Raw genomic sequence first — 17,838 nt, 5'->3', positions numbered from 1 at the left:
TGGGTTAATGACCCAGCTTGCCCCTGTGGCAGCGCTGGTTCAATCCCTGGCCCAGTGCTTGCACCTGTGGCATATCAGCTCCAGCTTGGATTTGATCCCTGGCCCAGGAACATCCATTTGCCTTGGGCGCAGCCAAAAAAGAAAAAGAGAGAGAGAGAGGTTATTCTAGCCAAAAGTATGTAACAGACACAAAATTTAATATTGCTAGAGCAAATTCTGACCACAGAAATAAAATGAAATAAAAGAACACAGCGAGGTCACCACTGTCACACAATCTTTTCTGCATTTAATGTGGAGCCCTTCACTTGCCCACGCAGTATAGTGAATGTGCACCAGGAAGAGCTCTGCCACTGTGTCTGCCACCACTGCTCACAGAGTACCGGGATCAAACAGAGAGCTCTGATGGCTTCCCACAGCCCAAAGCTAGTACAATGAAGATCTTACACTAGGCCATGAAGGACAAATGCCCCAGAACCTCAGAAAGGAACGTCTGCTAAAAATAAAAACAAACAAACAAAAAAAGGTAGAGCCTAGCAAGGCCTAATTTGGAGTTCTCGTCTTGGCGTAGTGGTTAACGAAACCGACTAGTAACCATGAGGTTGCAAGTTCGATCCCTGGCCTTGCTCAGTGGGTTAAGGATCCGGCGTTGTGGTGACCTGTGGTGTAGGTCACAGATGTGGCTCGGATCCCACGTTGCTGTGGCTCCGGCCTAGGCCGGCAGCTACAGCTCCGATTCGACCCCTAGCCTGGGAACCTCCATATGCCACAGGAGCGGCCCTAGAAAAGACCAAAAAGAAAAAAGAAAAGAAAAGAAACTTCTGCTGCTTTCTCTACCAAGGGCACATTCAATGCACTTAAGGAAGATATGTGACCATAAACTGTTCTGACCACACTCAGGGTGCAGGTTTGGCTGCTTTGCAGGCGAAGCCCAGGCACCGTGTCAGGAGAGACTTCACAGTGCCCGTCACCTGCACCAGAGCAAAAGGGAACCCCCAGAAGCTCCGCTGAGAGGCCACTGTCCTCCCGTCACTAGTGAGATGAGCTTGCTCAGTGACACAGACAAACCAAGACCCCTCTTGGAGGAGGAAGCCATGGTGATTCAAAAACTTGAATCAAGAGCAAGAAAACAGCAAGAAGGCTAAGAACAATGTGTAACCGACAGTAATAATCCTTGTTGCCACCATGGACGGCATAGCAAAAGCTGTAAGTAAGAGTAAACAAGAGGCTATAAAACAGAGGTAAGGGGTTCCCTCTGTGGCTCAGCAGAGATGAATCTGACTAGTCTCCATGAGGATGCAAGTTCAATCCCTGGCCTCGCTCAGTGGGTTAAGGATCCGGTGTTGCCGTGAGCTGCGGGTATAGGTCGCAGAAGCGGCTCAGATCTGGCGTTGCTGTACCTGTGGTGGAGGCCAGTGGCTACCGTTCCGATTCGACCCCTAGCCTAGGAACCTCCATATGCCACATGTGCAGCCTAAAAAGACCAAAAAGAAAAAACAAACGAACAACAACAACAAAAAAATAACAGTCTGGAAAAACTGGGGACAAAATTTCATTACCCTCCAGGCCTTGCCTGCACAGAGACTGGTTCTCATTGCATGTAAAACAAATCACATATTGTAGGTCAGCAGCCTGCCCTGTGGAAAGGTTCTCTGAGAGGGAGTCAAGAGGTTTTCTACCGAATTCGGAGAAGCAGTGTGAACTCTAGACCTCCATCTTTCCACTGAAAAATTGCAGAAGACAATCCAGTTCAAAGGCTCACTGTAATAAACATAACAGAATTTGGTGAGGGGGTGGGAAATTTTCAGTTGCTTGATGGAAAAGCCATTAAAACCAGAACAATTGTTTTTTTAATCTCTCATCTTCTTTTTCAATTCCAAGTAACATGGAAAGCAAATACTGTCTGTATCACATGTTTTTCTTCTTCTACCAAAAGAGTCATCATTAAAAAAATAAAAGACTTGGAGTTCCCGTCGTGGCTCAGTGGTTAATGAATCTGACTAGGAACCATGAGGTTGAGGGTTCGATCCCTGGCCTTGCTCAGTGGGTTGAGGATCCGGTATTGCCGTGAGCTGTGGTGTAGGTTGCAGACATGGCTCAGATCCTGAGTTGCTGTGGCTCTCGCATAGGCCAGTGGCTACAGCTCCAATTAGACTGCTAGCCTGGGAACCTCCATATGCTGTGGAAGTGGCCCTAGACAAAGACAAAAAAAAAAAAGACTTAATGCCCACCTATCAATTCAATAGCTGTCCTGAATTTAAGAACATTATCAACTATACTGACTGAACACACCCCTGGATCCTACAACACTCACACTTCTCTCAGCTCACTGGATAGGATAAAACTTACAGAGAAAACAAAGAATCCATCTCACCCAGAACATTTTGTTTCTTCCTCAATCTTTTTATCAGAATCTCAAAGTAATCAAACAGTGGTTTCATTTCTCCTTGGTCCCATCTGGCTTTTAGAGCAGGATGAAACGCATTTTTTTTTTTTTTTTTTTGTCTTTTTAGGACTGTACCCTCAGCATATGTAGGTTCCCAGGTTAGGGGTCAAATTGGAGCTGTAATTGCTGGCCTACACTATAGCCACAGCCACGCCAGATCCGGGCAGAATCTTCGACCTACACTATAGCTAACGGCAATGCTGGATCCTTAACCCATTGAGTGAGGCCAGGGATCGAAACTAAATCCTCATGGATGCTAGTCAGATTCGTTGCCGCTGAGCCACAACAGGAACTCCACAAAATGCATTTTTAAAATAATACTAGGGGATTTCCCAATGTGGTGCAATGGGATCAGGGGTGTCTTAAGAGCACTGGGACACAGGTTCTATCCCTGGCCCAGCACAGTGGGTTAAGGATCCCGCATTGCCACAGGTGTGGCTTAGATCATAACTGTTCCTCGGATCTTATCCCTGGCCCTCGAACTGCATATGCTGTGGGACAGCCAATATAAGAAAAAAAAATAATGATGATAATAATATGCAGTGTTTGTCTTAACTAAGACCCTCAAAACAGTTACCAAGGTCTGAAGCAAAGAAGATAAATTTCAAAAAATAATGACCTAGGCCAAGAAGGTAAGAGGAAGACAGAAAAGAAGGGAGAGACACTTGAGAATAATGTTAAGGGCATCTCCAAAAAGAAGAACAAAGGCAGAAATGCAAAGGAAACAAGGAGGGAAAGGCTTAAGGAGCCACAACTAAACATGGCGAGGTGAGTAAGGCCTACTTCAGAAGAAATAAACAGTTAATAAAGACAGAAACATGGGAGTCCCCTGGTGGCCTAGAAGTTAAGGATCTAGTGCTGTGTGCTATGGCGTAGGTCACTGCTGTGGAACAGGTTTGATCCTAGGCCCAGGAATTTGTGCATGCCATAGGCATGGCCAAAAAGAAAAACAAAGAAACAAACCAAAAAAACCCCAAAACAGAAGCATTTGTTGCTGGTGTCATAAAGATCACAGTAAAAACAAGGAAAAGAATTAATGGATCAGGAGTTCCTGTTGTAGTGTAGTTTTTTGTTTTGTCTTTTTAGGGTTGCACCCGTGGCATATGGAGTTTCCCAGGCTAGGAGTTGAACCAGGAGATATAGCCTATGCCATGGCCATAGCACTGCCATATCTGAGCCCCATCTGCAACCTATACCACAGCTCACAGCAACACTGGCCAGATCCTTTAACCCATTGAGCAAGGCTAGGGATCGAACCTGCGTTCCTCATAGATGCTAGTCAGATTCGTTTCCCCTGAGCCACGACAGGAATTCCTTTATAGTTTTTTTTTAGAAGTGAGGTCTTCATGTTTGTTTTCTTCAAGTCTTACATTACATTACATTAATTTTTTTGTTTGTTTGTCTTTTTAGGGTCGCACCTGCAGCATGTGAAAGTTCCCAGGCTAGGGGTCAAATAGGAGCTGCAGCTGCCGGTCTACACCACAGCCACAGCAACTTGGGATCCGAGCTGCATCTGCGACCTACGCCACAGCTCATGGCAATGCCAGATCCTTAACCCACTGAGTGAGGCCAGGGATCGAACCTGCATCCTCATGGATACTAGGTGGATATCACTTTTAATAGTAATAAGGAGTTTCACTCTTTCAATAAATTATTAGGCAGGTACGTAAATGGACTGGCATATAAGCATTAATCAGATATTGTCTCTAATCTCAAGTAGCTTAGAGTCTAGGAAGAGAAAGTTGTCTAGATAAAAGGGCAATTTTTCAGGATACATCTAGATAAAAGAGATAAATGCCATTAATAAGGTATAGCTCAAGAATTACGGGAGGTGGAGGGAGGAAAAGATCACTTCTGGTCAAGGATTCTGGGAAACTTCCCTGGAAAAGGTGGCATCTGAGATGTGCCTTGAAAAATGGCTTGGAGACTGACATCAGCCCATCTGGATTTGGGGAGAGGGCCCAGTGTGTACCTAAGCAGAAATTCAAAAAGGCCTTGGTACATATGAACAACCGTGCGTGGTTCCGAGAGGACCAATCCAAGGTAAAAACCCACAAGACTTGATTCATCAAAGGTTCCTTATGTGTGGATTATCTGCCCAGCATCAAAGGAGCTACCAGGGGTACAAAAATAAGGAATATATTTTGGCCTTGCCCAGGGCATGTGAAATTTCCTGGACCAGGGATCAAACCCAAGCTAGAGTAGTGACCTGAGTAGTTCCCATCATGGCTCAGTGGTTAACGAATCCGACTAGGAACCATAAGGTTGCGGGTTCGATCCCTGGCCTCGCTCAGTGGGTTAAGGATCCGGTGTTGCCGTGAGCTGTGGTGTAGGTCGCAGAAGCGGCTCGGATCTGGCATTGCTGTGGCTCTGGGATAGGCCATGGCTACAGCTCCGATTAGACCCCTAGCCTGGGAACCTCCATATGCCATGGGAGCAGCCCTAGAAAAGGCAAAAAGACAAAAAAAAAAAAAAAAAAAAAGTAGCGACCTGAGCCACTGCAGTGATGCTGGATCCTTAACCTACTGTACCACAAGGGAACTCCTAGACTTAAAAGGATTGAGTAGAGGAAAAAAAGAGAGAAGAGTCAAGGATGACATCATGGTTTCAATCCAAGGAAAAAGAGCCAGAAGGAAGTACTATCAACAACAAACAGGAACATGGGTGAAGGAACAAATCAGCAGGGGCAGCTAAGTGCACAATGTCCAGACTGAGCCGATGGTAGAAGCAGGAAATCCATACAAACAGAATCCCAAGGGTAAAAAAAGGTGTGAAAGGAGGCTGGGACCAGAGAATGCTCCTGGAAATGACAGGTATGTCATGAAATTTTTTTTTTATGGCCTCACCCACAGCATAAGCAAGTTCTGAGGGCCAGAGATTGAATCCAAGCAGCAGCTGCAGCAACTCTGGATCCTTTAACCCACTGCACCAGGCTGGGGGTTGAACCTGCACTTCCACAGCAGGCACTGCAGTCGGATTCTTAACCCACTGCATCACAGTGGGTTAAAATTCTTAACCCACTCTTGTGATGAGATTTTTATTAGTCCATTAAGGACAAGTTCTTGGGTGGGGTTGGAAGGATTGAATGAAGCAAATGGGAGAAGGAAACCAGTGGCACAAAAGCTAAGGAGAATTTCAAGAAAGCGAACAATGACAAAACCAAGAGATTGTGCAGAATGAGAATCTGGTCTCCAGGAGGTTAACGTTAGTGGGACCCTCTGAAGGCAGCAAGGTTTTAGGGAGAGTGAGTGGTTAGGAACAAAGATCTTGGGCCAATTCTTACGAAGTCTGGTAATCCAGGGAGGGAGAGAAACATCAAGGAAAAGCAGAAGCTAGAAAAGGTCCTTTTCTTATGGCATCATTTTGGTACTTTCTCATTTTTCCTTTCATTTTTAGGGCCATGTCTGCAGCATATGGAAGTCCTCAGGCTAGGGGTCAAATCAGAGCTGCAGCTGCCAGCCTATACCACAGCCACAGAAACAAAGGATCCGAGCCGCATCTGGGGTCTACACCACAGCTTACAGTGATATGGGATCCTTAACCCAACGAGCAAGGCCAGGGATTAAACCCACATCCTCATAGATACTGGTCAGGTTCTTAAGACCCTGAACCACAAAGAAAACTCCTCTTTTTCCTTAAAAAAAAAAAAAAAAAAAAAAGTAGTCAACATGATTACCGGCTGTGAGGGGAAAAAAATTAAATGGATGCTAAGCAAAAGAGAGAAAAAGGATTAATGATGAAGCACAAAGGAGGGACTGGTATTAAGATTAAAAATGACAAAAAAAAAAAAAAAAAAAAAAAAAAAAAAAGGAGTTCCTGTCAAGGCACAGTGGAAATGAATCCGACCAGGAACCATGAGGTTATGGGTTTGATCCCTGGCCTCACTCAGTGGGTTAAGGATCCGGCATTACTGTGAGCTGTGGTGTAGGTCACAGACATGGCTCGGATCTGGCATTGCTGCAGCTGTGGTGTAAGCCAGCAGCTGTAGCTCCAATTAGACCCCTAGCCTGGGAACCTCCATATGCAGCAGGTGTGGCCCTAAATAAAAAAAATAAAACAAAAAAAGACAAGTCCAGCCTCGGAGAAGAGGGACAATTCCTTCTGGAATAAAAGAAGACAGAGCATGCAGTCGTGTTTTTACTAAAACAGTGCACACATATAGCTTGACTTTTTCAGTAAAGCATGAAATAGCTTCACTGCAAATATCAGGTTTAGAGTTCATATACTGGGGAAAAGATCAGAAAAGGCACCATGGAGGCTAATATACAATAAAAATTAAGTTTTTAAAATCCCACAAGGTTCATAATAGGAAAGCAAATTTCAACCACAAACTTTCTATCAAAATAAAACAGGGAAAAAAAGCAATGCTGATGTTAAAATGTTGAAGAAAAAAATAAAATAGGCCAGAGGAAGGTATTCAGTCAGATACCATTTAGACATCTAAGATTTTTTTATCATAAGCAGGTATGTTTATTCAAAAATATAAGGACACTTTTTTTTTACCCAAGCCGCTACAGTGACAACATCGGATCCTTAAGCTGCTGTGCCACAAGGGAACTCCCTATAAGGACACTTTTAATTTTAAAAAGACCTGGTTTTGGAGTTCCCGTCGTGGCGCAGTGGTTAACGAACCCGACTAGGAACCATGAGGTTGCAGGTTCGGTCCCTGCCCTTGCTCAGTCGGTTAACGATCTGGCGTAGCCGTGAGCTGTGGTGTAGGTTGCAGACGCGGCTCGGATCCCGTGTTGCTGTGGCTCTGGCGTAGGCCGGTGGCTACAGCTCCGATTCAACCCCTAGCCTGGGAACCTCCATATGCCACGGGAGCGGCCCAAAGAAATAGCAAAAAGACAAAAAAAAAAAAAAAAAAAAAAAAAAAAAATCCATTATTAAAAAAAAAAAAAAAAAAAAAAGACCTGGTTTTGAAAACACCCCAAGTTTCAGGTTCCACAGAAGCAGAGACCCTACTGGTTTTATTCACCAGTACAGTGCCTGGCTTATATTTGTTGGCTTATATTTGTGAGATGTTGGGTGATGTTTTATAGTTTCCACAGAAGCAACATGAATGAACAGAAAGAGAGAGCACAGACTAAGCATGCAAGGTGGCAGAGGCCTCCAGAGGGTTGAATGATGCCCTTCCCCCCACAAAGATATGTCCACACCCCAACCTCTGAAACCTGTGAATGTGACCTTATTCCAAAGAGTCTTTGCAAACACAATTAAGTTAAGGACTTTGAGACAGGACCGTTCTGGATTACCCAGGTGGGTTCTAAATCCAAGGACATGAGTCCCTACTAGGGAGAGAAGGAAAGCTGGCACTGGCACATGGAGGAGAAGGCCATGGGAAGACGAGGCAGAGCCTGGAGCCAAGCAGCCACAAGTCAAGGGAACACCCAGAGCCATCAGAAGCTCAAAGAGGCAAGGAAGGGAATCTTCCGACAGCCTTCTGAGGGAGCACAGCCCTGCTGCCACCGTGACTGCAGACATCTAGCCTCCACAGCTTGACAGAAAAATTTCTGTAATTTTAAGCCACCCGGTTCTTGGCAACTTGTTATGGCAGCCCTAGAAAAACGATGCCAGGTCAGTACAGCTACATAAATTATATACCATCTAGAAACCATGAGGTTGAGGGTTCGATCCCTGGCCTGGCTCAGTGGGTTGAGGATCCGGTGTAGCCGTGGGCTATGGTGTGGGCTGCACACGCCACTCAGATCCCACGTTGCTGTGGCTCTGGCGTAGGCTGGGGGCTACAGCTCCGATTCGACCCCTGGCCTGGGAACCTCCATGTGCTGCGGAAGCGGCCCAAGAAATGGCAAAAAGACAAAAAAATTAAAAAATAAATTATACACCAGATTAAATGGGCTACTGTCCCCTAGGAGACAAAAGATCACACTGAGAATTTCATCCAGGAGTTCCTGTTGTGGCACAGCAGAAACGAATCTGACTGGGAACCATGAGGTTGTGGGTTCGATCCCTGGCCTGTGGTGTAGGTCGCAGATGTGGCTCGGATCCTGTGTTGCTGTGGTTGTGACATATGCCGGCAGCTGTAGGTCTGATTTGACCCCTAGCCTGGGAACCTCCATGTGTCTTAGGTATGGACCTAAAAAGCAAAAAAAAAAAAAAAAAAAAAAAAGAATTTCATCCATACCAGTGGATAGATGGAAGGGCCATCTGTGCAAAGGTGAGCAAAATTGAAGTTTCCATTTAGATGAAGCACAGAGATAGGCAAGGTCACCACATAACAGTAAAATATATAACAAATAATAACAACATGCTGTACTGGAAGAAAATAAAAAGAAATACAATAACCTCAAGTGATGACTAATTAATTAGAATATTAATAAAAATACTACAAACTTAAGACTTAATAACAAAACAGAAACAAAGGAGTTGCATCTGTATTATGAAGTAGTTCAAACATTCAAAAAAGATTAGAATAGTAAAATAAATATCCTTTACCTAATACCCAGTACTAATAAATCTTGACATTTGGCCAAATTTACTTTTTTTTTAGGGCCACGCCTGTGGCATATAGAGATTCCCAGGCTAGGGGTCGAATTGGAGCTACACCTGCTAGCCTACACCACAACCACAGCAACATGAGATCCGAGCTGCGTCTGTGACCTACACCACAGCTCATGGCAACACTGGATCCTGAACCCGCTGAGCAAGGCCAGGGATCGAACCCACAACCTCGTGGTTCCTAGTCAGATTTGTCTCTACTGCGCCACGATGGGAACTCCAACATGTGGCCAAATTTACTTCAGAATTCTTTTGAAGGAATAAAAAATTTCAGATACAGTAGAAACTCTATATACCTCCTAGCCAGGCTTTTTCTCCTCGCTGCCACCTTAAAGGTAACCACTGTTCCAAAGCTGAGTATATCATTCCCACATACATTTCTAGACACCAATAACAGTATTTGATATATTTACTATTTGCATAAATAGCAATTGGGTGTTGAAAAAGACTAAATTCTGTATTATGGCATCTCAGGGTACCTAGTTCAGCAGAGATATTTGAAGAAAAAGCAGTATAACTCATTAATGAGAAATTACCTGTACAATACCTTCAGAAGACATAATTGCCTGATTATAGAATGTGCGGCCAAAGTGATCTCGATCTGCAAATATCTCTGCTTGTCGAGGTAAGTTTGCCCCTCCTGAGTCAACTGAAAACAAGAGAAAAAACAAAATAACTACAACTCTATGAACAAAACAGGCTACACACAGGAAGGCTTGTCTCAATGATAGCATCTTCTTAATCATATACACAGAAAACCTGCCTTATCTTTCGGAACCCTTCTACAGCCTCTTTCTCCAATCCTTCAACACAGCCACCTAAGGGGCTGTTTTCTTCCAAAACTAGGCTCTCCTGCTCCTGTGCAAAATTCCACTTGAAATGTTCACAACCTTCTCTCCTTTGATGATTAGCCCCAGCAACACCAAAAATCTTAAACCAGGAGTTCCCTGGTGGCCTAGCATTTTTTAAGGGTTCGGTGTTGTCACTGCTATGGCATGGGTTTGATCCCTGGCATGGGAACATCTGCATGGCTTGGGTGCAGCCAAAATAAATTAATTAATTAAACAAAATAAAATCTGGGAGTTCCCATTGTGGCTCAGTGGTAACACACCCGACTAGTAGCCATGAAGATGTAAGTTTGATCCCTGGCCTTTCTCAGTGAGTTAAGGAGCTGACATTGCTGTGAGCCATGGTGTAGGTCACAGAAGTGGTTCGGATCTGGCGTTGCTGTGGCTGTGGCTGTGGCTGTGGCTGGCAGAGCAGCTCCAATTTGACCCCTAACCTGGGAATCTCCATATGCTGCAGCTGCAGCCCTAAAAAGCTAAATAAATAAATAAATAAATAAGATAAAACCTTAAACCAGTTCGGCTAAAAATGCATCTTCCCCTCTTTTAAAACAATACAAAAGTCATCTATAGGATTCATGCGACCATTTTATCACACACTGATTTTTTTTTTTTTCTTTTCGCCTTTTCTAGGGCTGCACCCGAGGCATATGGAGGTTCCCAGGCTAGGGGTCAAATCGGAGCTGTAGCCGCCGGCCTACGCCAGAGCCACAGCAATGCGGGATCTGAGCCACGTCTGCGACCTACACCACAGCTCATGGCAATGCCGGATCCTTAACCCACTGAGCAAGGCCAGGGATCGAACCCGCAACCTCATGGTTCCTAGTCAGATTCGTTAACCACTGAGCCACGACGGGAACACCAGGAAGTGCCCATTTTAAACTCCCTTGCTTTTATGCTCTTTTAAAAATATCCTTAGAGGAGTCCCTGTTCTGGCACAGGGGAAACGAATCCGACTAGGACCATGAGGTTTCAGGTTCGATCCCTGGCCTTGCTCAGTGGGATCACGGATCTGGCGTTGCCGTGAGCTGTGGTGTAGGTCGCAGACTCGGCCTGGATCTGGCGTGGCTGTGGCTGTGGCTGTGGCGTAGGCCAGCAGCTACAGCTCCAATTAGACCCCTAGCCTGGGAACCTCCATATGCCTGGGGTGTGGCCAGAAAAAGACAAAAAGACCAAAAAACAAAACAAAACAAAACCTTAGAAAATTGACAGGATACTGTAAACCAACTATAATGGAAAAAATAAAAATCATTAAAAATACATATTATCCTTAGATTTAAATGCACTTTAATTCCAAATGTCTGCTCAAATCATGTACATACTCAAGCATTTAACCTAGTACCTGGTACTCAAGAGATCCATAAATATTAGCTATCATTTGTTCATAGCCTGCACCCATTATGATTAACAGAAAAATAATACATAGGAAAAAAAAAATCACTCATGTAGAGGGAAAAATGACAAACCACAAAATATTGCCAGGGTTTCTCCTCAGCAATGTCATTATGGGTAGTTCTCATTTATTTTTTTCTTGCAGAGTTTTAGCAAAGAATATGAATTTCTTTTGTAATTAGGAGAGAAACCAATAGTTTTTTAAAATACCCATTGATAACTTCATATATATAGCCTTTTAAACAATCTTGTATTTTTCCAGCTAACAGTTTATCTTACGATTCCTGTGACTTGCCCAAGTAAATGCAGGGAAGCCTGTTCTGCATCGCGATTTCCTGTGCCCGTAATTGTTTTTTCACGGTCACTGGGTAGTAGGTGCCTCCTTTGATGGTGGCATCATTGGCAACAATCATGCATTCTACTCTGAAAGGCAGAAAGTTCATCAGAAAGTATGAGAGATTCCTTCAAAGTAAAGATACGACATCTCATTATAAGACACTCCAATATAACCTGTAACCAATGACAGCCATTGATAGACAATCTTATGACACAAAAGCTTTAATCATAGTTCATATATTCCTTTGTACAATAAATTTACAGTCATACTTGATTTTTAAGAATTATCACCCACCTTAGTAGTGAAAAACTAACAACTTAAGCCATATTTCATAATAGTTCTTTGAAAGAAAGGACCCTAATAAGATAATAGTAATACAAAAATGATCCAAAAAATCCAAGTCCCAGGATGAGAAAATTCCTCACGATAACCTTCAAATTTCCTTTTAGACAGGTAATTTTCAAAATAAAAACTGATCCATCAAAGCCATTTATTTTTCTGGAGTTCCCATTGTGGCTCAGCAGGTTAAGAACCCAACATAGAATCCAGTAGGATGCGGGTTCAATCCCCGGCCTCGCTCAGTGGGTTAAGGATCTGGCGTTGCTGCAAGCTGAGACATAAGTCGCAGATTTGACTCCTAGCCCAGGAACTTCCACTGCAAAGTATTTATTTTTCGTATATTCAAATGTTCTTGGAGTTCTCTCGTGGCTCAGCACTGTCACTGCTATGGTTCTGGTTACAGCTATGGCATGGGTTCAGTCCCTGGCCCAGGAACTTCCACATGCCTTTTCAAGAAAAAAAAAAAAAAAAGGAAATTCAAAACACAACATGTATCTTGTTGAAAGTAACAATAAGTGCAAACTTGAAACTAGTGTATTGAAAGCAGCATATACTATGAGGCTTTAGTGGTGACTTTTCCCACCAAAACCAGTTTGTCAGGTCCCTCAGCCCCCAAGTAACAGGCAAGGGCAGCGAAAGGAATGAAGAGGGACAGAAAGGGAGCCTGCTCAGTATTACCAAGAAACCTGAGGATCAGAGGCTTACTTAAAACTCGAGAGAACGACAGTGCGGTCTTTTCAAAATGTGATCTTTATACTTAGATGTTTTTGTTACCTCACTTTATATCCTCGAGAATTCTAAAAGTCATTCATTGAATCCTTGCTGAAAATGAAGTGGAGAATAGCAACTAAGCAGGGAATTTTGTACTTCCACTTGGGTATGTGGCCAGCAGGGCTCACAGGGTAACAGGGTTCTTTTCCTTGGAGCATCACTTTTATTCATTAGGTCCTTCAAAGGCTTTTTCCACATATAATCAACATTTCACAGAGTAGGGTCTAAATTTTTAATGACTTTAATATTAAACAAAGTAGACTTCAAAAGGCATCTAGGCTTACAGCAGGCCATAACCCCACACCTCCAGAGTCTGGTCACACTTGCCTGCCCTGGGGGTGGCTGTGCTAGAAAAGCTTCAGAAGCTCTGGTACAGAAAAGAGTCAGCCTAAGAAGTCAGGCAAAGCTAGGCTGAAATTCTGGCTCTGCCACTTGCTGGATATGAGGCCTTGGACAAGAGACATAGCCATTTTTATGCATTTAAAGGTCACGGACATTACAGAATGAGAAATAAAATTAATCCACAACAATACTGCACTGGACATCTACTGCTTTTGCCTACTCAGCATCTACTCTTTTGGCAACAAAACTAAACTTTCTTTCAGAAACTGTCTTTTCTCTAATTTTAATCCATGTGGTTCTAGTGGGACTGACCCCAAAGCCCATCTTCAGAGTTGAGCACAAGGACCAGGCCTTTCCACTCAGCATCCACACTGTGGCTCTGAAATGGACTCTGGGGAGTTCCCATTGTGGTGCAGCAGAAACAAATCCAACTAGGAACCATGAGGTTTCAGGTTCAATCCCTGGCCTCGCTCAGTGGGTTAAGGATCCGGCATTGCCATGAGCTGTGGTGTGGGTCGCAGATGCAGCTTGGATCCTGCACTGCTGTGGCTGTGGTGTACGCTGGCGGCTACAGTTCCCTGGCCTGGGAACCTCCATATGCCACACATGCGGCCCTAAAAAAAGACAAAAAAAAAAAGACAAAATGGACTCTGGTCCCAGGCCTGTCCCCTCGGCTTCCCTCCTACTGCAGCTGCTAAAGCTGATGTATCCTAAGCCAGGGATGTCTGTGGCCAGCTCTGCCTTGGGGTTTGGGAAGCCTACCCAGGAACAAAACCAAAAACCTGCTTGGGACCTGCTAACACTGCATGAGCGCCTAGATCCAGCGAGGCCCAAACTTAGCAGTTAAGACATCGGAGTTCCCATCGTGGCGCAGTGGTTAACGAATCCGACTAGGAACCATGAGTTTGTGGGTTCGGTCCCTGGCCTTGCTCAGTGGGTTAACGATCCGGCGTTGCCGTGAGCTGTGGTGTAGGTCGCAGATGCGGCTCGGATCCCGCATTGCTGTGGCTCTGGCCTGGGCCAGTGGCTACAGCTCTGATTCAACCCCTAGCCTGGGAACCTCCAAATGCCGCGGTAGTGGCCCAAGAAATAGCAAAAAAAAAAGACATCGATAAATTCTTTTTTTTGCTTAAAGAAAGAATGCTGGAGTTCCCCCTGTGGTGAAATGGGTTAAGAATCCAACTGGAACGGCTCAGGTCACTGCAGAGGCCCAAGTTTAATCCCCAGCCTGGCACGATGCATTAAAAATATCTGGCATTGCCACAGCTGTGGCGTAGGTCACACCTGTGACATGGACTCAATCCCTGGCCCAGGAACGTCCAGACACCACAGGTGCAACCATTTAAAAAAAAAAGAAGAAGAATGTTGACAATATTCAACCATACTAATTACATAAGAAAGGTCCCTCTCAATTACAAGGAATTCTTTTTCCGTCATACTATCCAACACTAGAGCAATTCTAGTAAAAAGGTAAAAAATCAGTCCTGCCTTGGCCCCTGCCTCACAGAAAAGAGTCTCATAAGCTAAAATGCACACACTCAATCCGGAGCCGTGGCTGCTGAGGTTCCTAGAGAACCACCTCAGAGGGTGGGGTCTGCGAGGAGAGGGTCGATTATAAAGTTTAACATTTGCAGTGGAATGAAATAAGGCTGTGCTCTGGTCCCTGTCTCCCTGTCTCTTTGGCATTACTGTGGCATAAGGTTTGGGGGTTCAAGAAGGAAGTCCGAAGCAGCACCAATGGCGAGTGGCTATGGTCACACCTCCCCCGAAGGCACAGATCATGGGAGAAGGTGGAAGAGCACCTCCCGCCACCAGCATCTGCGTCCAATGCAGTTCTCTCAGGCTGAATGATCTCATAGCCGAGGTCTGCCAGTGGCTTGACGCTGGGCAAGTTATTTGCCTTTCTTTTTTTTTTTTTGTCTTTTGTCTTTTTTGTTGTTGTTGTTGTTGTTGTTGCTATTTCTTGGGCCGCATCCGCGGCATATGGAGGTTCCCAGGCCAGGGGTCTAATCGGAGCTGTAGCCACCGGCCTACGCCAGAGCCACAGCAACGCGGGATCCGAGCCGCATCTGCAACCTACACCACAGCTCACGGCAACGCCGGATCGTTAACCCACTGGGCAAGGGCAGGGACCGAACCCGCAACCTCATAGTTCCTAGTTGGATTCGTTAACCACTGCGCCACGACGGGAACTCCTTTTTTTTTTTTTTTTTTTTTTTTTTTTATTTGCCTTTCTAAGGCAGTTTCCTAATCTGCAGAATGGTGCTGACTATAATAGCACCCCTTCTCACAGAGCTGAGGTGAAGATTAAGACAATCAGTGGGAAGTGTCTATTGACATACGAGGCATGGTGACTGCGTGGCAAACGTGAAATCCCACATAAATATAGATGAATGTAACACCCAACAATCTAGGGCTTATTTTTTTTTTTTTTTTAATTTTTTTGTCTGTTTTTAGGGCTGCACATGCGGCATATGGAGATTCCCAAGCTAGGGGTCTTATCAGAGCTACAGCTACTGGCCTACACCAGAGCCTCAGTAATGCCAGATCCGAGCCGCGTCTGTGACCTACACCACAGCTCCCGACAACGCCAGATCCTCAACCCACTGAGCAAGGCCAGGGATCGAACCCGAAACCTCATGGTTCCTAGTCAGATTCGTTTATGCCTCGTCATGACGGGAACTCCAACATCCAACAATCTAGATGCCCTAAGTCTGTAGTGCTTCTCAAACGATAGCAATGCAGGGCCTGGAGAGCTTGTTAAGATGCTGATTTCGGGGAACCCCTTCCCAGAATTGATCGAGTACTTTCTGGTGAGACCTGATCATCGATATTTCTAACAAGTTCTCAGGTGAGGCAGATGCTCCCTGGGGACCACACTCAGAAAACGACTCCTCTAAGACAGCGGTTTTCATGGTCGAACTGCAAGAGATCACCTGCAGGGCCTTGGAAAACTACTCACGCCCAGTCCACACCTGGAGGTTCTGATTAAGTACCAAGGTCTGGACGGGCCCCCATTACCATTGCTGAGGGTTCCCCCTCAATTTTTGTCCCTAAAGTGCCACAGATGCGTCTAACACATGTGTGGGTTGGACGTCTCAGGCCTAAATAATAATAACGAGCATAAAGCTCGCATGCTCATACAAAGAGCATGAATGCTGGATGCCCTGCCTCGCCAGCCTGCCTCCTGACCCACGTAGCTGAGCGTGGACAGAGTACTCACCCCGACACTCTCCCAATGCCTGTAATGATGCCACCTGCGGGGACCTCCTCATCTCCATACAACTGGTAACCTGCAAACTGGGATAATTCCAAGAATGGAGACCTGAATGGAAGAAAGGATGATGCTTGAATTAATGCCATTTTTTAAAAACCCAGATTTAAACAGTTAGACGTGGAAAAGATTTTTTTTTTCTTCATTGAGGCAATGTTTCAAACAGGCATGGTGCACGTAAAGTCTCCAAAAAGAAAAATGTCTAAAACAAAATCTAGCAGGACTGCTTTGGGGATCAATACAGCACAGCCATCCAAGGGAACACTAGGTGCGATTAGTAATAACATAAAAAGAGAAGAGCACCTAACACTTATGCAGCACTTACCACGTGCCAGCCTCTCTCCTAGGAGCTTCAGAAACACTAACTCATTCATTCCTCAGAACTACCTTCTGATATGGGGGTCCCATTAGGATCCCCACTGACTGATGAGGAAACTGAAACACAGAGATCAGGTCAGTTGTCTAGGGTCACACATGGCCTAGGAAGTGGCAGGGCTGGGTTGTAATAGGCTCTTTAATAAGGCTCTTAACCACTGTATTATTCTGTCTCTTTTACTTAAATGTTCAAGACACACCGAGTAGGGAAAGAGTGGGGCTATAAAACACCACATTTTGTATGATTCCATTTTTCCCTTTATTTATTTATTTATTTATTTGCTTTTTTTTTAGGGCCGCAGCCACGGCATATGGAGGTTCCCAGACTAGGGGTCAAATCGGAGCTACAGCAGCTGGCCTACACCACAGCCACAGCAACGCCGGATCCTTAACCCACTGAGCAAGGCCAGGGATCGAACTCAGAGTTCCTAGCTGGATTCATTTCCACTGCACCACAACGGGAACTCCCCATTTTTCCTTTTAAAAAAAATATGTCTGAGCCACTTATGCATAAAAACAGCACAGAAGGTGGAGTTCCTGCTGTGGCCCAGCCGGTTAAGGACCTGGTGCTGTCTCTGCAGTGGCTCGGGTTGCTGCCGAGGTGCAGGTTTGATCCCTGGCCTGGCACAGTTGGTTAAATCTGGCACAGCTACGGTATAAGTCACAGCTATGGCTGGGACTCAGTCCCTGGCAAGGGAACTTCCGTATGCCACAGGTGAGGCCAAAGAAAAAAAAAGTATAGAAGGATACACATTAGATGTTGATGGTGTTTGTCTCCAGGCTGGGCATGTGCGTGTGCATGGCCTAAAAGGCAATACGTCTGAGTCTTCAATGCTCTCTCTAATTGGTCTTGGTGCTTCTACCGTCAAGGGCCACAGTCTACTCACAAAACAGCAGTCAGAACAACTCTTTTAGAAGTTCCCATTGTGGCTCAGCGGCAACAAACCCAACTAGTATCCAGGAGGATGCGGGTTCAATCCCTGGCCTAGTTCAGTGGGTTAAGGATCCGGCATTGCTATGAGCTGCAGCGTAGGTTGCAGACATGACTCGGATCTGGGGTTGCTGTGGCTGTGGCATAGGCCAGCAGCTGCAGCTCTAATTCGATCCCTAGCCTGGGAACTTCCATATGTGCGGGTGCGGCCCTAGAAAGCAAAAAATAAAAATAATATCGTCTATTTACCAAACTACCTAAGAAAGTACC

General features: G+C 45.0%; 1 protein-coding gene across 1 annotated transcript in view; it reads right to left on the bottom strand.

Moving 5' to 3' along the window:
* MCCC2 (methylcrotonoyl-CoA carboxylase 2) overlaps window positions 1-17,838 on the bottom strand; it is a 79,233-nt gene that overhangs the window by 44,832 nt on the left and 16,563 nt on the right. The window contains exons 4-6 of the mRNA XM_005672531.3: window positions 16,212-16,313; window positions 11,495-11,622; window positions 9,499-9,611 (exon numbers count right to left, since the gene is read on the bottom strand). Of these exons, the coding sequence (XP_005672588.2) occupies window positions 9,499-9,611; window positions 11,495-11,622; window positions 16,212-16,313 (343 nt within the window). The remainder of the gene's footprint in view (window positions 1-9,498; window positions 9,612-11,494; window positions 11,623-16,211; window positions 16,314-17,838) is intronic.

This window comes from Sus scrofa, chromosome 16, assembly GCF_000003025.6.
Source record: "Sus scrofa isolate TJ Tabasco breed Duroc chromosome 16, Sscrofa11.1, whole genome shotgun sequence".
Lineage (NCBI taxonomy): Eukaryota > Metazoa > Chordata > Mammalia > Artiodactyla > Suidae > Sus > Sus scrofa.
Note: the sequence above shows the minus strand (reverse complement) of the source record. Positions and strands in the feature narration are given on the sequence as shown.